This window comes from Alexandromys fortis, unplaced genomic scaffold (assembly GCF_014885135.2).
Source record: "Alexandromys fortis isolate MF-2015 unplaced genomic scaffold, M_Fortis_MF-2015_v1.1 scaffold_112, whole genome shotgun sequence".
Taxonomy (NCBI): Eukaryota; Metazoa; Chordata; class Mammalia; order Rodentia; family Cricetidae; genus Alexandromys; species Alexandromys fortis.
The window spans coordinates 5,254,759-5,280,368 of NW_026068013.1; the positions used below are offsets into that span (position 1 = coordinate 5,254,759).

Here is a 25,610-nt window from a genome sequence, read left to right on the forward strand (position 1 = left end):
CATTTTGCGCTGCAAAAGGGCAATCAAGACTCAGATTGTTCATAAAAAGAAGAGCACAGACCTATTTCTGCGTGTTTGTGTGTTACTGTCTCATTTTCCATGATTCAAACACAGAGTGGGCCCACCGTGCAGAACACAAAGCTTGCTTTCCCTGCTGACAAACCCACAGAGGAACGTGACAGCGTTTTCCTCGGCAGCTGACCCACTGGCTCTGACACTTTTGCTCTTGGCTCTCTTTTCGTTCAAAGAACACTTACTTTTCCATTAGGCCAAGGATGCGCCTTAACGTTACCAAAAACGGTGAGTCAGACCAGCTTTGGGAATCCATAGCTGGCTATTCTCTCAGTCTGCTAAGATTACAGGAGGAAGGGCTGGCGAGTACACGCACGTCTCACACTCTCACACGAGATGGAGGGGGAGGGGCGGCAAAGTGAAGGTCAGAGCTCCCTGATGCCTAGGAAGTATGGTCAGGTGAGAGTGGGAAGAATCTTTGCTCCTTCAGGTTCTGGAGGCCCCTGTATCATGTTCACTACCCGTGAGAGTGTTAACTGACAATTTCACAGGCTCTCCATTCACCCCTGAGCAAGCCTGTGCGGGATTTTCTTTTACCACATCAATTGCTGAGGGAAGACCCACCTTAACTATGGGTAGGAACATTTCCCAGGCAGGGAATCCTGGGCTGAATAAAGCAGAAGTAAACATGTATGTATTTCTCTCTCCCTCTGCTTCCTGATTGCAAATGCAATGTAAGAGAAGCTTAACGTCCTGCTGCCTCTACTCTGCCCACCACTGCTCCCCCATGACCTCGGATACCTTCTCACTGCTTTTTAAAGGTGTTTTGCCACACAGCAGAAGGAGGGAAAAGGCTAAGACACTATCTGTATCCCGCAGGCTGTGATGGTCTCAGCACTCCTATTGACATTTGAGGGAAAATAAGAGCGCACTTGACAAACTCAGCTCTTCGCTACAGCTGCTTCCAGAAAAGCAGAGAGGTGTGGGTGCACAGACTCCAGTGCCAAAGACTGGAGGCTTCAAGGACACTTCCTGAAGACCTGAGGACGGCAGATTCCGGTCGGTCCCGTGGTGCCGCGTGCTCTAAGTTCTAAGCAGAAACCAGATCTTAAGACCCACCTCTGGAAATGCCTGAGCTCTGTTTGCCTTTATCGTTCAAGGTTAAGCCCAAGTGCTGTATACCTACACGATTTCTGTGCAGTTAGCTTTAAATGTCAACTTGCCATATCCTAGAATCATTTGAGAGAAAAACCTCGATTAAGGAGTTGGTGGGCTAGATCAGATTGCCGTGGGCATGTCTGTGGGGGACTATCTTGACCAATGGCTGGCGATGGTCCTGGACTATGAGAAAGCAGTCAGTCGGTAAGCTAGTTAGCAAGCAGCATTCTTCGTAGTTCTTGTCCACTCTGTGAATTTAATTCCTTCGCTGGAGGGGATGCTGTGTGGAATAGCAAGCAGCCTTGTCTTCAAATCCCTGCTCTGACTTTCCTTGGGGGTGAACTGCTGCATGGAATTAGGAGTTGAGTGAGTCCTTACCTGCCCTAAGTTGTTTGGGGGATCTCAGCAACAGAAAAATGTAAGCAGGACAGCTTCATGGTACACAGGAAGACCACTTACTGACCATTGTGTTAGCCCTCTCCAACAGACAGCTGGTGCTCCTCTCATCTTCCACACGGGGGTCTTTGTCTCATAAGCAGCATTTATAAGAACCCTGAGGTAGGCAATTATTGCTATAGGAACTGTAAGAAACAAATCATATGAAATTAGATTTTTCTCCCTCATGCAAGAATGTGGCTAGAAAGCCAAGAACTCCCCTCAGCCTACTGAAAGATTTGCATGAGCAGGCCCCATGCTCTGCTAGTGGGCATAGAGAACTGTGGGCTCTGGAGTGCGGGAATAATGACGCTCTCCTGTGAAAACCAAGCGCGTCTATTCCCTTTCAAAGCCGTGCCTTTAATTACAGAGGAGATGGCCGGCAGATGAGGCAGTGTCACCCTCAAGTACGCAGAGGTTACATGCATGCAGCATCTTGCTTAAAAAATCCTCCCATTCAACGTCTTTTCATGTGCCTGCCAATAAAGAGGGGCAGTTTCCTTTTCAGCCTTGGGTCTCAGTGACTCGATGTCAGCTTTTTCAGCTGCCGCAGCTGGAAAATTCAGGTGGATTCCAAACTGTGACTAGAGAGATCAGAGCTGAGTTAAAAGAAGTCAAACAACGGGAGGGAAGAACGCTCCGTGCGCACACAGAGAAGCAGCATGCAAAGATAAATTGCATCTGCCTGTGACCGTATTGGCACCTGTCATAAAGCTATGAATTTGCTAAGAATGGGTAAAGGTCATTTGGAGAAAAAAAAAACCTTCTCTTTCTATTGCCAAAGGCGGTGAAGAAAAAGGCACCTGTAGCACTCGTTCCCGTGGGGGAAATAATGTTACTAAATGATATTGAAAATTTAAAAATATGAAAAGCAAGAATGAAATGATATGTAATATCTAAGTGAGCTCAGATAATGGGGATTGATCTGAATTGATGCAGAGATGGATCAAGGGTTGTCAAATTGTTCCCTCCCTCTGGCTGTATATCTTTTTGAGTTCTGACTATGTTTTCTTTGATGGAGAAAATGATAGGTTTGAAAATACACTGTGAAAGGCATCCACAGATCAAGCCCCACTAGGCTTTCTGATTCAGGAGCATAAAACTGTCAGGTCAAAAGCAATTCCCGTATGCGACCTTAATCTAACAAATGATTAGACCCGATCCCGGTGCTTTGAAATATCTTTGGTTGTCGTGATCAAGCACGGTATTATTTTAAGCAGGTTTTTCTCATCCCTGTGTTTCTGAAAAGGTGTATGCTGCAGGAATTTTCACTGAAGCCTCCCATGATATCCATTTCTTTTTAATGCTCCCCTGTGGTGGACTTTTGTTCACTAGACAGTGTTTTCCTGTATACCCTTACTCATTTAGGAATAAGGCTTGACCAAAAACAATGCCTAAGTTGAAGATCCATCTCTTTGGTGTCTGCGTCTCACAGTTTGGCTTCTTACATGTCTCTTCTGCTTGGAATGGATGTTCATATCCCTGGTGTTAATGCTGGCATCCCTTTTTCCTTCCCCAGAGCCAGGCAAGCTCCTTGCCTTCCACTTAGAATCTGAGGGAGGGCTTACAGCCTTGCACACTCCTTATCAGAGTGCTAGGGAAGGGTGGGGGGAAAGTCAGCCTGGAGCAGTGGAGAAAGAGTAAGATCAAGAGCGAGGGTTGGGAGGATAACGGAAACACCAATTCAAACATTTGCTTTAAAAAGAAATGGCCAGGCAGCATCCTCCCTGAAATGGCCTCCCGTGGCCTCCCATTCTCTCTTTAACAAGGGAACCTGTTATCTTAAGCCCCAGCTGCTGTCAAATGCACACACATTCCATGGGAGTCAGCCTTGCCACAGGTGACCCTGCTCTATCTGAGGAGAGCTCACCTCCTCCTTGACATTTCCCATTGCTCACCTCCACCTGCCCCTGCCCTCCTCACTCCTTAAGTCTTGATGTTTCTGGAGTTTGGCTCCCTCCCTTTCCCTTCTCCTGTCTGCCTTCTCAGGAGCAGTCAAACCTTCGCTGACCACTTACGGTTCTTTCCACTCTAGTCAAGGGCCCAAGGCTCTCTCCTGCCCGGCCATCCTGAATATCTAACTAGCGAAAGGATATAGCCACTTCCACACCCCACAAACAGCTCATATTCAACGTGCCCAAACTTGAACCCATCATTTGCCTGGTTGCCACCCACCGTAGCCATGAAACACAATCTTCTCCCTACATTCCTCTTCTCAGTGAATGAGTCCAACTTCTATCTGGGCACTAATCCAGACTCTGGATTTGGATTTAACTCTCTCACTCCTCCCCTCCTTCTCCCTCCCTCTCTCCCCCCCCCCCCCCCCCCTCTCTCTCTCTCTCTCTCTCTCTCTCTCTCTCTCTCACACACACACACACACACACACACACACGACATGTAATTAACCATCCACTTCATTAGGTTCCTGATTGCTATGTCCCCATGGGTGGCGGCATGTCCACTCACAGCAATTTAGTTCAAGACTCGTTCTTATTGTCATACTGAGCCCTGAGACTTCCCTTGTCTTTGGGCTTAAGCGGTGCCATCTCTGGCACACACAGAAATAGCGTCCATTTGAGTTGCTGTCTGAAATACTCCCCAGCTCATGTCACTGCCCCACTGGAAGCGCTCTGGCCATGCTTTCCCACATGGTCCCCAAGCCAGGAAGGCTGCTCCTGCCCCTTCCCGAGCTTCCTCACACTGTCTTACTGGCTTTGCCGGTGTTTACAGTCCCTGAAGGCCTCGTTGTCCATGCAGTGTTTCCTGGGAAATAATTCCCTTTCCTAAAACAGAAGTGTCCCCCCCCCCAGTGTGTAATTTGATAAAGAGCACAGGTTTTCAAAGAATTCAGATCAGAATCTCCCCCCCCCCCAGGACTTTGTGTGTGTATATTCATTGGATTTTGCATTGATTTTATGATAACTGTTATTTTTGTCCCTTTCAGAGATATCAGGCATTTAGCCAGGAAGCTAGGCATACTAGTCAAACTCTCTCTCCCTGAGCTGCCTCTACCAGCCTTTGTGCATTTAAAGATGAGAATGACCGAGGTACAAAGATGTGCGAACCTGCCTTGGGTTATTGATGAGGCAGCCATGGTTCTGTGCGACACCTAGAAAGTGCCTTCCATGGACGGCCGTTCTAAAAATGCTGTTATTTCCTCTTCTGTACACTGAACTCTCGCTCATCAAAATCCTGAGAGCCGCCCAACAGGCTAAACACGGGTACTAGCTGAATGGCACAGTATGAGGAGACAAAGCGTTTTCCCCAGTCTGCTCACAGGTTTCCGTGTTCCTCTAATTTCCATCGCAGCAATAAAGCCCTCAAGGCTGGGTGGTGCAGAAAGAAAAGAAGCTCATTCCACTCACCTTTGGAGGCTGAAAGTCCAAGGTCAAGTGGCCCCATCCTTTGGCTTCTGGAGAGGGACTCACGCGCAGGGCCCCACATGAGAGTGTGTCCAGAGCTGATCACAGAGACCTTAGCAAGCTGGAGAGGCCAGGCTTTCTCTATCACAACCTGCTTGCCCCGCCCCCATCACTCAGGAGAACTACCTTCCTGTCTTCTCGAGGCAGAAGCCCCACTGACCTAATTATTATAGCCCAAACCCCACCAGTCAAGTGTTAAATGTTCCATCACCTCTCCACATTGCAGCATCAGATACCAAGCTTCCAACCCATGATTCTATAGGGCATAACCATGGTACCAACTAAATCTCGACTCAGAGACAGCATCAGACACCACAAGGTAAGGACTTTGAACCCACAGTCTTCTTCCAACCCCAGATGACAATCACAAGCCTGAGGCCATGTCCTAGGTTTGAGGTGATCTGACTCTGAGCTAGGGTTGGAGAGTTGGCTAGCACAGCTCTTTAGAACATATTTACCAACACATTATAGAGGCAGTTACCAAGGGTGTGGATGCACAAGCTGGAGGGGGGTTCTCAGGAAGAGGGGGAGGGGAAAGGCCCTGACCTTCTCTGGGCATGCCAACCTCTAGGAATCCCCACAGTGTCTGCAGCCTGAATGCTCTCCAAAACCTGGCTGTCTGGGTTTTACGAACCCTTCATTTTAAATATGGAATTTATTAAATAACTAGCCATGTGTGCCCATCAAGCCTGCGGCCCCTCCCCTCTTCCTGGAGGTCTGTAGGGGATCAGCTGTATCTTATCAAATCCCAGCATCAGACCTACATCGACTAATATTTGGTTATTTGCCCCAATTTGAATTCTAACTTTTATAGACATTGTCAAATTGACATCTACTGGGTTGAAATTTTTATCCTCATTATAAAGAGGGGAAACTGAGGCAGAGAGTGGTTACACTGTGCTTCGTATCTGTCACCTGTCTTGTAGGAAGTAGAATAAAGACTTGAATCCAGTCCCTGGTACCTCACTACAACAAATTGCCTCCAGAGGCATTAGAGGGCACAAAATGATGCTTTCACTATTTACTGAGATACTTAAAAAGACATAATAACACGAAGTACAACTTCAAGGTCAGTAAGCGCACAAGGGAAGCCAAATGTTACGGTGACTGATCATGTATGCTCCGGGAGAGCGCATGTCTTCGGCACTCTTGTGGTGGGCCTTGTCATGTGTCACCTGTGCATGTCCGGGTGCCCTGCTCTGCCACTCTCTACCATAGTCCCTTGACAGGATCTCTCTCTGAATCTGGAGTTGGTGGATTTTCTTTAGCTCATCTGGCAGCCAGCAAACCCCAACCCTTGTCCTGTCTCCGCCCCTTACAACACCTTGATCACAGATGTGCTCAGACACACCTGCCTTTTAAACACGTGCTGGGGATTGAAACTCGGGTCTTCAGGCTTGTGCAAGCTCCTTCCCACAGGCATCTCCTCAGCCCAGGAGAGAGTCTGGAGCTGGGGTTGGATGCTAGCGAACCAAACACACCAATCAGAGGACTCAGCTGATGACGGAAACAGACAGCAGTGCAGAGATCTCGGCAGGGCTGGGGGCGATGAGGCATTTTATCCTCCAGAAATGCAGCCGGTGGCTGTGATGCTAATTGCAAACTAGGTCCAATGGAGAAATGTGTGTGGGATGTGAGTCCGTGTCCCAGTGGCCTCAGTCCCCAGTTCCCAAGGTGACAGCTGTGCGTGCTTGTGTGTTGGGAGTTGTCTCAGTTTATCTCAGTCCTGCGTCATGTTTAAAAGTCAAATACAGTAAGCAGCTAGGGGACTTCTGAGAGTCATAAGATTCCTGAGTTGAAGCTATATCTTCAGATATGTTAGGCAGACAGAGCTACACACTGGGATGAGTTTTACTTTAAGGAATGAAGGCCGAGGAGATAGTGCATATTCCTCCTCAGAACCGTGGTGGGGAAGGACTGGATGACGACACTCTTGTGTAGAGACAGCGTTTGTGAGCTCAGCGGCTTCCGGTGAACTTCGCTCATCCTCACAGTTCCAGGTCTCTGCTTTCACAGAGAATTGGTTTCATTTTTGCTTCTTAAAAAGATTTATTTTCCAACATAGGTGGTTTTTAAATTTTCTTTCCTCTTCAAAGAAGCTGGCCACATGTGAAGAAGAAGAATCTGTCAGCTAGAGCAATCACCTCCACCCTGTAATCACCAGACTGAGCAGGTTAGCATGTTGCCATAAGACAGTGCTCCAAAGAATACTTCTAATGCAAGCAATGTTGGGGCTTCACCGTCTCTCACTGATTGTCATTTAAATAATCAAGAAACACTTCCCATAAGTGCATGGCAATCATAGAGTTTAAGTAGAAAAACTTCATTTCTCAGAAAACAAGGGGGAATTTTCTATCTGCTCATAGGTCTCATTTTCTGGTGTAGAAGGTCTTAATTGTCTGAAGTACAGATTTGGGATCTTTGTTTGTTTGTTTCAAATATAACAAAATACCTTTGCAAACCTCTTCATGTTTCATAGAGCCAATTAGCCTGCCTCCACTCTGGTGTGCCTTTGGTGTGAAAGAGAGCTGCGGTTCTCTGCAGAGCTTCTGTCTGTGTGGATGCCACAGTTACACTGGCATTCAGAAAAGAGGAAACACATCAAAACTCTACACTGAACCTGGAGACGGTTGCTAGAAAAAAAGTATTTCTTCCAAACTTTCAACGACATCAATGCCAAGGACATCAAGGGCAGTGTTTGGTGCTTTCAGGGACTTTGCCAACCTACCTTCTAAGCACGTCTTAGTTTTCCTATGAGATTGAGGTAAAGATGAGCCTGACCCGGCAGGGATGTCTTAAAAGGTCTCATCCTGCCTCTGTATCCAGGTGATTGCACACAAACCAGCTCGCCCGTGGCAGTCCTTAGTTGTCCAAACATGATTCCCACAGAAGTTTCATTTCCAGATTGTTCTGCTGATCTGAGGGGAGAATGGGTGGAGAATTACCTCAGGACCTCCCATGAATACCATGTAGGGATGTAGAGACAGCATAGGGCCCTGTTCAATCTCTATTGTGCTGAACTGATCTCATTCTTGATTAAGAAGGTCCTTCCTTCATAAAAGCTGTGGAAGAGTGGGGATAAATTGAAAAGATAAAAAAAGAAACCAAAATAAATGAGTGTGTTTAGCTTTTTAGTTTTTGTTTATACTATAAAAATTTTAATTTGAAAGTACTTGTTGGCTTGTTTGAATCCCTGTTGGAGTTAGGAATAATGTGTTGCAAAGAGCAGGAGCCCTTCTTAGCGTGGCTCTGGGGATGAAAGGTAAAGGTGTGCATGTGACAAGGACTAAAGGGTAAATAGTAGGGGATGGCAGTGAACCCCCTAAACATCGGAAGCCATAAAACTCTCCAGGCCTCAGTCCCTCTCTCCTCCTGCCTCTCCTGCTGGGCCAGTTGCATTCTCCTACATCCTGCAGATGAGGCATGCTTCCTGTGTGTCCCTAAAGATGGCCCCAGTCAGGAGACCAGCTGTCTTAGTCACCATTTCAGTGCTCTGAAGAGACACCCGGCCATGGCAACTCTTAGAAAGGAAAGCATTTAATTGGGCCTTTCTCACAGTTTCAGGGGCTTAGTCCATTATCATCATGGCAGGGAGTATGGTAGCAGTTAGCTGCGGTGCTGGAAAAGCTGCTAACAGCTACGTCCTGATCTGTAGGCACAGGCTTTTGAAATCTCAAAGAAGTGAACACTTCCTCCAACAAGGTCACACCTCCTAATCTACCCCCTTGTGACTAAGTATTCAAATATATGAGCCTTTGGGGGCCATTCTTCAAAACCACCAGAGCAGCCAAGGCTCTCATTTCAAATATTCACAGCTCTAGGGCAGGGGGAACCTTGTTTCCATCATCCATTGCTAGAGGAGTAGTTAAAACATTCGATCTGAGCCCACAGTATACCTTGGCACTGTCTACTGGGGCTGCTTCAATGAAATGGTCTAGATTAGCACCTTTTCCTCAGGAATGTGGGGATGTGGTTAGCAAGGGCAGAGATAATTAGGGGCAGCCCATGCCAATCTGTTTTATAGGTAATATGTGTCAATGCAGAAAAATAGAAAATCTTGACAATTAGAAGATACAAAAAAGAGAAGAAAATGCCTTCTACCACCAGAACATCCATCAGCATCTCAAAGCCTCTTAGAAACATCTTTGTTTGCTTGAAACACTCTTCTCATTCTCAGATTTATTTGAGTCACGTTAAAGATAATATGCAGTGGTTTAAAAAAGACAACATGGCCTTTAAGTCTTTCCCTACAAGTTATTTTATAACGTGGGAACCAACTTTAAAAATGGAAGCTAATTAATAAAGTTATTTAAAATTGTAAGTATTGTCAAGGAAATAGCCAAGTAATTGCAGACAGGCAGGAGTAACAATCTTCAGATGGGGAGATCATGAAAAAGACCTCCACTGGATCCACCCTTGGAGGAGAGGAAAGGAAAGAGAGAGCTAGAGCGGGCCATGGCAAGAGCACAGAGCCCTGGAAGGAGGTGCACACCAGAGGGAAAGAGCTATATGCAAGATTCCTGCAATGCAATAATTGTTTCAGAATTAGAGAGAGATAGAGAGAAGAAAGAGAAGGAGAAGGGAGAGACAACAGGAGAGGAAAAGGAGAGGGGAGAAGAACAAGGTGGGAAAGGAGAAAAACAATATGGTTGTGGTTGGGTATGTTGGGTCTGAATAGGACACACTTTTTGTTGCTGCGTGGACAAGACAGGTCCAGAAGAGGTGAGCCAGAAGGTCAGAGTTCAGAATGCACTGAAAGCAAAGAGCATCTGAAAACAGAGAAGAGTGGCTTAGAACCAGAGGCTGGGAAGGGAAGGTCCCCTGAGCCTCTAAAGGTAATGAAGGCTGGCATGAAGCTGCAGGAGGATTTGACTTTGCTTTGTGAGCAGATGGAGCATATCAGTAGCCGTACTACAGCCCCAAACGATGAACAGACAATGCGGATGCTCTCTGACCCAGCAGACAACAGCTCTCCACCTGGACAAGCAATGGTATCAGTCAGCGAGGCTTACAGAAGCAGGTTTCCTTGGTGAGTACAGGCAGAGACCAGAGACATAGGTGGCCCACACTGACTACTCAAATGCCCAGACCATTGGCTGCCTAATCAGACAAATCACCAGGCAGTCCGTGAGCATTTCCCTGGGCTACAGATGGGATGGGCTTTGAGGCCATGAGAAGCTGCTCTTCTGTTGACTTTTGAAATCAGAGTTAAGTGAAAAACTCACATACCCGAACCAGTTGCCAAGAACAATACAAGACAGAAAGTGCTAAAATCATCAAAGCAGAGCCAAAGAATACGGGGAAAGCAGGAAACTGTGAGCTAGGCTTCCAGAGAGCTCTGGAGCTGGACCCTCCAAGTGAAGTGGGAGAGAGAAGCCTCTTGATTGATGATGTTCAATGCGCTGCGCATTCTGCTGAGAGGGACATTTCGAGCAGTAGGAGCAGAGCCAGCATTTCAGACATAGCATTTACTTTGGATCCACTTCGATATATTTTGGGCAAAAAAATGAGTCATGGATAAAGTATTTCATGCACAAAGTAGTTATTCTTTTTTTCTTCAGGATTTTATAGAATATTATGTTCTTTTCTGTGTTTGACACTGCAGGCCCATCTCTGAAAGGCTCCTGTAGGTCCTTGTGATGATTATAGGGACAATTGGGGATGATTAAGGACATCATTATCATGGAATGAATTGGGAATAACATTATTTAGTGTAGTTGTCTACATAGGAAAGATACCTACTTTGAATTTCTTAAAATTAATCTTAAACTTAGGATACAAAATAGTTTCGTTATGATATTTCTACATATATATGCATACATGCATAAATATGTATACATGTATATATATATACTGAAATCATATCTTAAGAATAAACAAAGAATTTTCAACTTTATCTTGGATTTTATAAAGAATGGCTATTGTGTTGAAGTGATGAAGTCTGTCAGAGTCTGAGTCATGTGGAGCAAAGTTATGGACAGAATTTTCAGACACATCTAGTATTACGTCCTCACCCGGTCTACCAACGGCAGAGGCCCCAACCAAGAAAGGCCCCATAATTTTTCTTAAAGGAGTGCACGTCTGCCTAAAATTCACCCCAGAAGTGTGCCCTGTTGCTCTGCAGCTCCAGCGTTTCCACCCAGCATGGAATCAGTCAGGATGAGCCTTGCACACCAGTCTGGGACTGTCTCATGGGGCACATCCACCCTGAGTCCATCACCGTGTTCCTGCCTCCTGCAGTTTTGCTTCACGTTGCTGCTGTTTGGCTTCTTCATGGCTTCATGGCTTTACATTCATATGAAGACATGATCACACCAACACCAGTGGGCTGAGCGTCAGCATGGCAGAGCACCCCACAAGCTACAGACCTTTTGCTCTTGTTCGGCTGCTGAGTGCCTAAAAGGATCCTGTGTCCTGGGGACTGAGACAAACACTTCAACTATTTCAGGAAGTAGTTCAGGCACAGCAAGCATCATGGCAGCTCCATGCTCAGGAAAGAGGAGCCAAGGCCCATACTTAGAGAGCGTACAATCAGGTCAGACATATTAGATCCAGCAACACTTAGCCACAGAGAAGTCCAGATTTCTACAGTGCCAAAACAGAGAGGGAGTTGTTTTGTTTGGTTGTTTTTGAGACAGGGTTTCTCTGTATAATACCTCTGGCTACCCTGGAGCTCACTCTGTTGACCAGGCTGGCCTTGACCTCACAGAGCTCCGCCTACCTCTGCGCCCAGAGTACTGAGATTAGAGGTGTGTCCACCACCCCCCAGCTAAAAGGAAGCTTTTTAATGTCTTTGGAAAAGGTCTCAAGTCTCCAGTTTCTTCACTCTTTCAATGATTTTGATGGTTGATGATAGACTTGGAAGTAATCCTTCTAAGGAGAAGTGAGAACCAGGGAGGAATTACTCTCACTTTCTAGAGTTGTAATGAGCTCAAAGAATTTATTCCAAGACCCCAAACATACCTATAAGGACCAGTGAGAAGTCACATGTGACCTTTTGGGTTGACCTCTGTCTGGATCATCTCTAATTTCTAGCATCAATCCCGTCTCTAATGGACTGTGAGGAAAATTCACATATGGTGGGATCCAGGCAAGCGCGCGCGCACACACACACACACACACACACACACACACACACATCTCCAGGCAGCTACAGATTTGGTTCCTGCATGTTTGCCTGATTGAGAGGGACAGGAATCTACTTGGGGGGACGCAGGGGGGAGACTGTGGCCTATGGGCTGAATTGTTACCTTTGTGAGGTATATTCCTTATTTCTAGGGCAGCAATGGAGACAAAGGGTGCATTTAGTTTGTGGGACAGGATGGGGGCAGGGGAAGAAACAGAAACCAGAGGATTGGGCAACCATGGTGCTTTCAAAGCCCTCCAGGAAGTTTATGCATGAGACGAGAAGCACAGCTGTTTCCAACAGCGCTGTTTACGGATGGGTCACAGTCTTACACACGTGCCCGTGCCCTCTGCGCTTCCACCCCAGCCCCGGAAGACAGGTCACTTTCGGTAGACTCTGCCGGGCCTAAGCACGCTTGTGCCCACCCCAGAAGAGATCGGCTGTCTCAAAAGACAAGGGGTGTTCAGAGGGAAGACTGAGCAAAGGCTGGGGTGAAGAGCAGCGGGATGCTGAATCTCAGCGGAAGTTGGGATTCCCTGAGGAATGTAAACCAGACTTACTGCAGAAGGCTGCACCCCAGGGAAGCCCTCCGGTTGACCAGCCAGGGTGTGCCTTCAGTACAGAACCTCACAAATCAGCACAGCAATTTGGGTTTCTCGTGAAAAATTCAAGACGCTCGTTGGTCCTTACATAGTAAGGAAGAGTAAAGGAGCAGGTGCTTCAAGGGTTGGAGGATGGTGTCTTCTGTCTCTAGCCTGGTCAGCTGCAGCATCTCCTGGAAACCCAGAGCAATATTTTAAGAGGGGGCTCGGAGCTCTCTGTGTGTACTTAACACATCTTCTTTACTGATGGAGTGACCTCTTGTCTCACTTCTCCCTTACCCTGGAGATTCAGGCCGACATAAAGAGATTTCTCTATCAACCTCAAACCAATGTCACCATTCTCTCCCTGACATCCATCCTCGGGGTCCTGGGTGTCCTTACCCATGCCCTGGCCATGCTGTCCATCTTCCTAATGCTCTTTCTTCTTGACTGCCTCACCGCTGCGTCCAGAACAATTTAGATGAGATGCTGTAAAAGCTGAAAGAGAACTGGGTGTATGTCAACGATCCAGAGGCAGAGTGCTGGGGCCAGGTTGGCCTATGCTGGCGCGCTGCTTTGCAGCATTGGTGTATTCTGTTTGCAAAGGGAGTCTTCCGTAGAACAGTGACTCCATTTCAGAACCAGCTGTCGGTGCCTGGCCCTTCAGTGGATGTGGGTGACATTTACATCTGAGAGCCAGGTCTGCCCTGGAAGCACTTGATTGGCTTCCTACTTTCATTGCTGACTAGGCCGTGTGCCATCTAGAATTGGTACTCAGTTCTTATTCTTACCTTTCTTATCTAGAAAACGCAGGGGAAGGGTAAAGTACCGAAAGAACACTTCAAAGAGTTACTTTGAAGAATCTGAAAGCTGTAAGGACCATTTACCCGGGTGAAGAGCTTGCTTAGCTCAATGTCTGGTGCAGGCAGCCTGAATAAATGACCGTTGCTGCAGCCACTTCCAGAAAGAACCAGATAGTTCCTCCTGCTCTTGCTTCTGTGCTCCTGGTAGCCCACAGAGAGAGGGCAGGCCACATCCTGCAGTGTGCGCAGCTGGGGGCAGGGAGTGCATGGAGCAAGAGAGGAATCTGGCAGAACAAGTTTTCAGTGGTTTTTGTTTTTTCAAAGTAATAGAAAATAAATCAAAGGTGAAAATGCAAACCTGGAAAAAGAATGGATTCCATTGTTCCTTACTGGATAAAAGACTCTTCAAATGCTGTTCATTCTGATATGAAACACGAGCAACATGGCTGACTCTCTCTGCCGGCTGGCCACTTCTCAACCCTAGATGCTGGCTGCCTTGGGCTTCTGCTTAACTTGGGGCTGGCTCCCATTGTTGTGTGAGAAAAGAAGACAGGCAGCAGAAAAGGCTGGGGAAGCCCTGCCCTTGGCTTCAATTTGCTCATCCCTGATAGGACATCAGGACTCTGGAGGGACAGGGTTAGAGCACTTGGCTAGTAGCAGTAGCCTCACTCATACTAACTTGAGCAGACAAGAAGACCCTCTAAAGATGCCACAGTGTCTCAAAGATGAAGAGACCCTCTCCACTCTGCTTCCATGCTCTAGAGCAGACTTCAGCCGTGCCTCTGCAACAGCTCCCAGCCCGACTAGTGGATCTGGTCTCACCGCCCCCAAGTCTACAGTCTTAATGGACAATCAGGTTAGCCCAGCATGGGTCAAGTTGCTTTCCTGTTAGCAATCAGCGACAAGCCAGGCAGTGCACAGGATCACCTGGAGCAGGCCTTGATGAGCCCGGTGCAAGGGACACAGTTCACAGTTCATGGGACTGATCAGTCGTGTTCTGCATCCCGCCCATCCCCAATTCGGCCCCATTTTAACTACATTCTAAGGTGGCTCTGTACTCGTTGCCTCTGGCTTTCTTCCTGCCAAGTGAGCCTTGAGCCTAGACCAGCTTTCTGAAATATAACAGGATGGAAATGGTGGGCTTTAGACCCAAGCAGACCTACCACTTACTAGTTCTGTGACCTGGAAGAGTGAATTTATCCCAGTGAGCCTTCGTTTTTTGATCTATAATGCACACCTGATGTATATCTAATGTGCAGTCAGGCAGATGCCCAGAATAAAGCCATCATGTTTAAAACCCTGGCACATAAGGTGTATATAGTTCTATGAATTTCCTTGGCTTAATTCCAAAGTCTTCAAGAGGGCAAGGGGGTGTCTATAAACAAGAAGGGAAGGGAGAAAAGTGGTATAACTTTCTGAAAAACATTTTAACTTTGGCTTCTCTGCAGTTATCCTGAGCACACATTAAATAATTTAGGTCTGTGAGCAGAGTCATGGGAGCCACACTGTGGTGGGTACAGCTCTTGTTTTAGAGACAAACCAGTTGTTTGTTCAGGAAACCAATGACAATGCTTTATTGGTATAAAACATTTATTGCTATGGCTCCATGGTCCTCCAACCTTGTTCCACGGATGTGAGGGTCCCAGCCTTCAGTCTGTTCACCGGGTAAGGGAATGAAGTGATTTGGCATTAGGACTGCACAGACATGTTACTGTTGGAGACACGCACAACACAGTGAGCAGTTGCCTTTTCCTATAAGCTATAGTTTATGAAATTACTACAGTGAGCACTGTGCCAATTTTTACATGTTATCTAGATCCTTCCTATGAAAATGTTTTTAGGCATGGAAAACTGAGACTCAGACAAGCGAGTTGCATGGTGACAACATTGGAAGTAAGCGTGATTCGGTCTGCCCCCAGCACCTTTTCTTATAACGCCATTTGCAATATTGCTTCTCAATACCTTGTTCTGCTGCAAATTTAGTGGCTGTGGTGTCTGAATGAGGTTGCTCCACATAGACTTACATGCTTGAATGCTTGGTCCCCAGCTAGTGGAGCTGTTCCGGGAGAATTGGGAGATGTGGCCTTGTTGGAGGAGGTGTGTCACTAGGAGTGGTCTTTGAGGTTTCTAAAGTCCATGAGAGGTCCAGTGTCATTCGCTCTCTTCCCACTGCCTACAGAGAAGGATGCCAAGCTCTCAGCTACTGCTCCAGTACCATGCCTGCTGGCTCCCCACCATGATGATAATATACTAACCCCTCTGAAAGTGTCAGCAAGCCCCAAATAAATGCTTTCTTTTATAGGAGCTGTAGTTGCTGTGGTGTCTCTTCACGGCTGAAGAACACTAACTAACACAGCAGCAGCAGAAAAAAAAAAGTCTCATTTAATAAATGCATCGCCATGGGGGCATTACCCCTTCCAGCATGAAGGGGCCCAGGGTGTGAGCACCCAGACATCCTAGGTCACAGTGAGGAAGGAGGATCTGGGAACAGCATGGGTGCGGCAACAGGCTGAGTCCAGACGATAACTCTTCTTGTCAAGTAGCCCAACACAGCCCCAAATGCAAAGTCATGGGATTAGAGAAAGAAAAACAATGAATGCTTTTCAGGAAGTCTCCTTGGACCTGAGGAATATTCTAACTTATTTAGAAGATAGCAAATAGGGTAAGGTTGAACTTGGGGGGAATATAAAACAAAGCTAGAAATGTTGTACTTCCTTAAACTGGTTGGTATTTCCCAAGTTGGTCAAAGTGTGAGTACTTAGAGTATATAGCTGCCTAGGGTAGTTGTGCATGTGGGAGAGATATTTCTCTTGATTCCAGTAAAAGAAGAAAGCATGCTTAGGTACTGGGAATAAGTCCTCATGTGACAGAAGAATCCTTTCTCCTATTAACCTGTGTGTCAATCATGGGGATTTTGGGGACCTCTAAACTACTTTCATTTTCTTCTGTGTATCCCATTGTGTTTCAGACCAAGTCTCCTTGGGGAACAAATATTTGAATTTATGTAGGCAGGAACTACAACTCAGGCAGTAGAGTGTTTGCCTAGTATTCATAAAACCACAGGTTTCATACCCAGCACCACAAAAGCTGGGTATGGCGGTACACACCTGTAATCCCAGCCATTTGGAAGGAAAAAGTAGGAAGATCAAAAGTTCAAGGGTATCCTCAGCTACAATAGCAGGTTTGAGGCCAACCTGGAATAAATGAGATCCTGCTTCTAAAAACCAAAATAAAGGGTTTTTTTTTTTAGTTAAAAGTTTAAATATTGAGCATAGAAGCTAGAAAGTAATGTTTTTTAAAATAAAGTATAGCATTGCACTTGGTAAAATTGAATCGAAATCTTAAACATGTCTATTTTATGTCCTTTCTGTCTTTCAGCTCCAGGGCTCCTTGAAAAGAAAACAAATAATCAACCTGTCTCCTGCCAACAGCAAGAGGCCCAATGGCTTTGTCAACAACTCGTTCCTCGATATCAAAAGGATCAGGGTAGGGGAGAACCTTTCCACAGGTCAGGGGACCCTCCCGGTAAATAATGGACAAAGTCATATGATGCCAGGACCCTTGACCATGAGCCAAGCACCCCTGAGAAAGACTAACGCTGCGCCCCCTCCTGGGCACTCTCCTAGCAACGCCATGTTTAACATGGGCTTAAAGGAGGTGAAGAAAGAGCCTGGGGAGACCGTGTCTTGCAGTAAACATGCGAACGACCAAATGACACAGGAAAGTCAGTTTGGAGATGACCCTGGAGAGCAACTGATGGACCCTGAACTACAGGAACTGTTCAATGAGCTGACCAACATATCAGTGCCTCCCATGAGTGACCTGGAACTAGAGAACATGATCAATGCCACTATTAAGCAGGACGACCCATTCAGCATTGACTTGGGTCAGCAGAGCCAGAGGAGCACACCCAGACCTTCCCTGCCCATGGAGAAGATGATTATCAAAAGCGAATATTCACCTGGTTTGACCCAGGGCACCTCAGGCTCTCCCCAGCTAAGGCCCCCATCAGCTGGCCCTGCATTCTCCTTGGCCAACTCTGCTCTCTCTACTTCATCCCCAATCCCCACAATCCCCCAGAGTCAGCCTCAGCCTCAGACAGCAGCAGGAACAAATAGGGCCCTGCCGAGCTGGCAAGAAGTGTCCCATGCCCAGCAGCTCAAGCAGATAGCTGCAAATCGCCAGCAACATGCACGGATGCAGCAGCAGCAGCAGCAGCAACAGCAGCAACAGCAGCAGACTCCTCCCAGCTGGCCAGCCCTGCCCTCCTCTGCTGGGCCATCCCCAGGGACATTTGTGCAGGAAAACATGCCCAGTTCTTCCTTTGGCCAACAGCCATTCAACCCACAGGGGTCATCTATGCCTGGGGTAGCCAGCAGCAGCAACCAGTCCAAAGCAGTGACCAACTATGCGTACAAGGCTAGCCCCTCAGCCCAGGCTGGACACCTGGATGTGCTTCTGCAGCAAAAGACTCAGGATCTCAGTCGAAGTTTTATTAACAACCCGCACTCAACCTTGGAGTCCCGACATGGCAACACCAAGCCTCTGTTCCATTTTAACTCAGACCAAGCAAACCAGCAGATGCCTTCTCTTTTGCCTTCCCAGAGCAAGCCTTCTCTCCTGCACTACACGCAGCAGCAGCCTCAGCAGTCACAGCAGCAGCAACAACAACAGCAACAGCAAGGCTCGCTGGCAGCTCAACAACAGCAGCAACCACCACAGAGTTCATTGGTAACTCAGCAGCAGCAGCAGCAACAGCAGCAGCAGCAGCAGCAGCAGCACCAACAGCAAGGCTCAATGGCAGCTCAGCAGCCGCAGCAGCCGCAGCAGCAACCGCAGCCACCATCCCAACCCACCCAACCTTTATCAAGCCAGTCTTTGCTAAGGTCACCTCTGCCACTTCAGCAAAAGATCATGCTTCAGAAAATGCAGCCTCAGCCCATCGCAGGCCTGGGATATCAAGTCACTCAACAGCACAGACAGGTAAGGGCTCTGGTACTCTACCCCAGAACTCTCACGAACAATTAATTTGGTTATTATAGGATACTCTTATGCTTATGGTGAAACACGATTAATACCAGAAACCCAGTGGTCCACATGGGCTCACAAGAGTTTGGTTCTCTCAGTATGTCTAGAGCAAGCACTGAAGTTTCCTTATACAATCTCATTGCTTTGGGGTTCTGTAATAATCAGCAATTCTTACAACTAAGGCTTTGGTGATATATCCAGTTGTCAGTCGGTTCCTGATATGCTTGGTGTTCATTCATCCAACCAGAAAACCAGATTAATATGCACTGAACGCTACTACACAGAAGACACTGCGGTTAGGTTGAGCATTGGGATAAGGTTAGAGGTGATGCCGAGGGTGGTCACTGATGTGGGCAACTGTTGCATTCATCCCAGCCTCTCCTACAAATCCCATGGGACTCAATGCTCCCCATCTGCTCACCAGCCCGAAACCTCAGGCACCATCTCGAGACAGAGCCAAGCGCCTGAAACTACGGCTTTAATGCTGCATAGAAAAAGCAGCAGCATAAGAACGCTAAGGTCTTCCCCAGAGAGCAGAAAGCAGGGATGGCTTCCGTAAAGAACTGTGCTTGGGTGGAGTGACAAGGGGTACGATAGTCATAACTATAGCAAAATAAGGGTCTAAAAAATAGAAATAACCCCAGAGTTGTCTTATGTCCTTTGGTTTTACATTAAATAAAGGCTTAATTCTACCCTGATAAACAGTGTCAATAAATTGGACACTCCTCTAGAAGACATTCTGGTGAATAATTGCTGACCACCAGGGAACATGGTAGAGGAATCTCTTCCTGGATGGGACGGAAGGAAGGAGAGAGGGAGGGAGGGAGGGAAGAGTTTGAATATTGCATTGTCCATGTTGCTGGCAGATGTGCGTTACCATAGGGCAGCAAGTTGCGTGACAGAAAATGGAAAACCACAGACTGCCAGCTAGAGGAGTAAAAGATTTCAGCCCCCCCCCCGCTGTGTGTGTGTGTGTGTGTGTGTGTGTGTGTGTGTGTGTGTGTGTGAGTGCGCACTTGCGCACGTGCACATGTTCTAATTATGAGCCGTGGAATAGTCTTGGGTAAACTTGTAAATATTTTACATTAGTATGACATAATAACCATATAATCCTTTTATAAAACAATTTTAGATGATTTTAAAATGTATTAGAGAACTTCCTTCCAATGCCACATGCAAGCATTTTGTCCTTGGTAAATGTGGGTTCAAATCCTCTCTTGACACTCCTTGTCACTTGCCACGCCCTCTCAGCTGCTCCTCAAGCTATGGTGGAATTGGAATAGGATCTGAGGATCTGCTGGGCTTGCATGGACAGTGGAACAAGGTGATTCCCAAACAAAACCACACAATAAGTGAGGATTATTCTCAGTCTGGTGTTAAGTGCCTCGGATAATCAAACTACCTCCTTTAAGGAAGCAAGCACTCATGCAAAGGAGGCTTCAGATTAGCACGGGCCATGCTAAGGACACGAATTCTAACATATAAACAGTTCTTCAGAGATAATAGACAGCTGCTGCTGCCTCTTCAGCTATCCACACTGTGACAGGTGCTTATAGGGCAATCTGTCAGACCTAGACGTACAACCATGGAAATAACCAATGAGGAGATAGTAATTAAATATTTGCATTGATAGTTTAGCCTACAGGGAGGCTGACTTCCATCCCTCTGGCTTGAAGTGCCTCATTTAACTCATAGAGGGGAGTTACCCTCATCTTACAAGTCAGAGAACTGAGCCACAGACAAGCTCAACATTTTTCTAAACTTGGGTGATCAAAAGCAAGCTGGAAGTCCCATGGTCTATTTCAGAGCCACTGAGTCCAGTCACGAGGAACTATGGCTCATGGGCAGGATTTGCTGGGATGGATGCCATAATAGATCATTATAAGGACTACCAAGAACCTATTTTTCTGATATTAATCATTAGTAAAATAATCTACATAAAAACATTAAGTCTTTGGGGACAGAACATTTCTGACTTCTTCTTTCCTCCAGAGCCATTAACAAAAGGATTTTTTTTTAAATCTGTGTCATCCCTTGAGCTTCCTGATGATAAAACTTGCGCAGCTAGCAGGAGATATATATAAGGTGTCCCCACCAGCAGCATCCACTATCTTCTTCCTAGACCCACTGCTGGTGTTACCAACTGTGCACACCTCTATCCCCACAGCTTCCCATCCTTCCCAGGATCCAGGGCCCAAGACGGCAGATGCACGCTGATAGACAAATCAGCAACCATCTCCCAATGGCCAAGACCACTGCCACATTTCTCAATGAGTGTGCCAAGAATATATTCATCTTGTAAAAACAGCCCTAAGAAGTGGCAGACATGCAGAGAGCACTTCAGGCTAAAGGTCTGTCTTTCCTACACAGCAGCCAATGGCTTTCCATTGAATGGTTCGTCTCGACTTAATTGGTTTATCAGGACTCAAAATGTTTTTTTAATTTCCAAAGATCTTCCCTCGTGAACTAAAAATGCATTCTTTTCCAAAGCCATATGGCTAGTTGCCTGAAAGTGTGAATATTTCTGTCCTAACACTGGATCTATGCAACTCGAATGGAGTCTATATTTGGTTTAGAATTCTCTACATCTAAAACTCCTAGGAGGGAATTCAGCCAGTGAATGGATGGTTTGTTGTGACTGAAACACAAATTTATACATTCTCTCTTAGTAGAAAGCCAAGTTCCTCAATCAAATCCTAAGAGTCTCATCCCACTCTCCCTACCTAGTCAAGAGGGTCTTCCACATTTCCTAGCAACCACTGATGTCGATCAAGCAGTAGCCTGCCCCCTTGCACACCTTCTTACAGTAATTTTTATATGCCCTAAATACAAAGACCCAGAACAAGATGCACCAAGTGCTGGTGGAAGGACCAGTGTAGCTGACATATTCTGACAATGCTTCTCAGTGTTGTTAGCCTGTGAGCATGTAGACAGGAGATAGAAATCTTGCATCAGACAAAATTCTTTTCTAAACGGGAAATCACCTTGAATTCAAAGTTTTATAGAATATAATATCCAGGCCTCTGATGAAGGCTAGAGGTTAACTGAAGGTCATCAAACTGGACCAGTGCCAGGAGTGGACTTAGAGACAAGACCCAAGTTAGAAAAAGAAAAGAGAGCCAACATTCCAGGAAGCCATCGGTAGAGCTCAGAGGAAGTGACAAGCATGTGGCTACAGGTGATGTAAGGGGTATGAGGTCTGGAAAGAAGATGGGAGAAAGCCTCGAGAGAAGCTGAGCCACTGCTGCCGAGGGCCTATGGCTGTTTGGAGACTTCAGTTGTGAAGAACCATGGCTACATCTTGTCAAGAAGGAAATAGGTTGATACAGGTGAATTATGGGCTGTCCCTCTCAGGTCAGAAGCATTACATTTGCATTTGCATTTCTTTGCTCTTTTATCATTTATCTTTGAAGCTTATAGAGAAAATTTTGTTTTTTCACCATGAAACTAATGCTTAGACCCAGACACAAAATGAGTTTCTAGCTGTAATTGTGAGCAAGTGCTTTGATTTTTCAGAGCTTCCGGGGAATTTGCTGACTTGCCTTTTCCAAATCCATGGAGCTCTTCAGTCTCCTGGTCTGTTCCACCAAAGGTCTACAGTCAAGGGTCCCAGGCTAAACTCAGATCTGCTTCATTCTTAACACTGGCACTATCTTGAATTCATGCGTCTATTTATTCAAAAATACGGAATGCCTACCGTGTGCCAGGCACAGTTCTGGATTTGGGTGCTACATCAGAGAGCAAGGGTGAAGTCTGGAATCAGTGATGGGGGCTTGTAAAGTTCTCTCTCTCTTTCTTTGTGTGTGTGTATGTCTGTCTGTCTCTCTTAAGTTAAATAAGCAGGTGACTTTTCAAATGAAATATTTCCTTCATGTTACAGGCAGCATAACCTCTGATTGCTAGGTTCATGTACTACATGTCAGATAAAGATGAAAAACAGAACAATGGTGCTTGTGTGTGTGCATGTGTGTGTGCATGCGCACTTGCGGTGGTCAGAGGTCAACCTCTGTGGTGCTCCTGAGTCAGCATGTCAGTTTTTGTTGCACGACTGCACACCATGCCCACCTGGCTGCTGCTGCTGTCCACATGTTATTATGCTGTTTCCAGTCTCCCTCAGCCTCCTTTATTAATATTTTTCTTATTTTCTTATATTAAGATATAATTAAAAATTATATTAGGATATAATTAAATTAATTATATAATTGCGTTGTTTTTCCTCTTGCCTTTCCTTCTATGGAACCTTTCCATGAACCCCTCAAATTCATCGCCTCTCTCTCTCTCTCTCTCTCTCTCTCTCTCTCTCACACACACACACACACACACACACACACACACAGCCCTTTGAAGTATATAAATACAACTTCTTCCATCCATATAATGTTAGTTGTCTGGCTATGTTTTCAGGACCACTTGGTATGGAATAAGCAATGACTGTGCTCTTCCCTCTCTGGAGAAGACACCTCCTCCCAACCTCAACATTCCTCAATCTCCTGCAGTTCCCTGCCTAAGACTGGAGCCCTGTGGGGTTTCCCCTGCACATTAGCACATCTTCTGTTGCTATCATCCTTGCTCAGGACTTATTTAGGCAGCCATGTTGATGGCTATAGCTTCTCTGACATTTCTGGGAAACAATCTCACAGCAAACATCAGGTCTCCCTGGCTTTTACAACCTTTCCGCCTCCTCTACAAAGTTTCCTGAGCCTTGGTGCAAGAGTCGCACTACAGAAGTACCGGTTGTGGGAGGGTACCACATTGGTCACTTGTTCTCAGCATTTTGATTGGTCATGTTTTTCTGTAATGGTTTCCACCTTCAACCTCCTTCTATTCGGCTACTGGATACCTCCTACAGCATCCTGACAGTAAGCAATTCTCTCTTGCTCCATACTCCCCAGGGATGGGTCCAGGGGCTGGGTTCCTGCTACTTCTACAACTTGGCCAGGTCTTGTGAGCTGGCATCCAGCCTCACCCTGGAGGCAGTCTCTTCTAGGTTTCTGCTTCGCTGTTCTCCTCCCTAGGGGCCCTTTCCCAAGCACTCCCTGCCTGGTATCTAATTATGGCCTCCTATCTCTCATCGTAGTCAGTTCTGCGCAGGTCTCAGCCTTTCCAGAGATGCTCTGTTTCTGTGATCCTCCTCCCCACAAACATGGCTTAGATCCCTCCTCTACTAGAGCCCAATGTATGTAAGCATTTTAGTGAGTTTTATAACACCATACTATCATTTAGTTAGGTATCTGGTCGACAGGATTGTCAATTTTCTAGAAATTTTGACTAAGGCGTTTTATTCTCCACCTAAACCAAAAATGACATGTTTCTTATCACATTCATTGACTTCTACCTTAAATTATGACTAAGTCCATTGATTATCCCCAATAAGACTTTGAAAATTCTAGAGACCGGAGTCTACATATAATTTAGATATTTTCTCATTTAGTTTGCCTCTAACAGCTAATAGAATATTTGAAATAAATGGTCAACATATGGATGGGGGGAGAAAGAGGAAAAAGATGTCACTCCCATCATTTCTGGTTGCTCCATGTGGTGCTTACCATCATATTTTCAAACATATCCATACTTGATACTCCCTGATGTATTAATGCTATGAAATGTGTGTAATGTCCCATTACAATAGGGAAAGAAAGAGTTGGTACGGATCTGTCAGAGACATTTGCCCTTTCCCGTTGCCACAATATGGGTAGATCAAAATTTCATTCTCTTACCTCAGTGTTTTCAGTTGATAAATAGGTAAGTTCTGAATATTAAGATAAGCAGCTTATAGTAATTATAATTCCTATCAGGGGTTAAAAGTAGAGTGCCATGCCACATTAGTGATGTGTCCTGGAATCTCTAGCTAGTCTTTCTATCCAGCGTGCTGTGGCTCAAGTATCTCTACACGTTTTCTGTGTAGTAATCGACTCCATCTTGGACCAAGTCATCATCTGTTTGCTCATTTCCTCCCCCTGCATCCATCGCTCCAGCAGCCCTTGGTCTCCAGCAGTGCCCTGGCAGTGCTCCCTACACCCACAGACAGAGCTTAGATTAACACTTCTTGCCACAGCCCACACCCCTACATGTGTTTCCTCCATGAGGGACCCTGGTTCTAGACCGCTTAGATTTTTCTGCCTCTTAAAAAGGCTCTGATTCGGTGGACTGCGCCTGCTGGTATCTCACTGATCAAAGGCACATGGAAGGGAGAACCATGAAAACCCCAAGGGCTGGGTCTATTGCCCACTGCTGGAGAGCTTGCATAGCATGTAAACAACCCTGGGTTTGAGCCTTGGCACTTAAAGATAATTTTTAAATTAAAAATAGAATAAAGAGATAATTCATCCATTAAAGACTCCCTGCCTGTTACTCCTGCAGGGTACCAGACTGAAGTTCCCATCACCCACATCATGACAGACAGTTCAAAATTCCTGTCACTCCAGCTTACACGACCTGACACCCTTTCCTGTTCTCTGCAGGTACCTACACACACAGGAATTCTCTCTCTCTCTCTCTCTCTCTCTCTCTCTCTCTCTCTCTCTCTCTCACACACACACACACACACACACACACACAGGGGGAGAGCGATCTTCAAAAACTGCAGAGAAGTTATAAACCATTTGAGGTGATAAGTAGAAGAGGAGGAGGAAGCAGAAGAGAAAAAAAGAAAACTACTTAGCATAGATGTCGAAATAGCTGTGTGCTCACTGCTGCAGACCCTGCAGATTTGTGGAGGAGGAGCAGCCTGGCTCATGGAGCCCTGTTGTGCATCCAGTGCCTGCTCCTAGGAACCCGGAGCAATTATTTATCCTAACCGATAAAGACTTTCAGGGCAGAGTAGCCTGCTAATTTACTTAAGGTCACACAGTAAGCAAATGACATAACTGGAATTTGGATACATGTTTGTCTGGTTTTGACCATGCTCCACACATGGTATCTCATAGTCAAAATACCTGTAGGCATCATCCCTTCGCTCAAGCTAGCTCAGGCATGATCTCTATACAGGGTCAACTAGTTCCTACCTTATTGTTCCCTTTAATCCCTTTGTGTGTGTGTGTGTGTG

At 46.2% G+C, this 25,610-nt stretch overlaps 1 protein-coding gene across 2 annotated transcripts in view; it reads left to right on the plus strand.

Moving 5' to 3' along the window:
• Maml2 (mastermind like transcriptional coactivator 2) overlaps nt 1-25,610 on the plus strand; it is a 324,329-nt gene that overhangs the window by 210,327 nt on the left and 88,392 nt on the right. For both annotated transcript variants that reach the window (XM_050162195.1, XM_050162194.1), the window contains one exon: nt 16,916-18,520. In XM_050162195.1, coding sequence (XP_050018152.1) covers nt 16,916-18,520 — 1,605 coding nt within the window. The remainder of the gene's footprint in view (nt 1-16,915; nt 18,521-25,610) is intronic.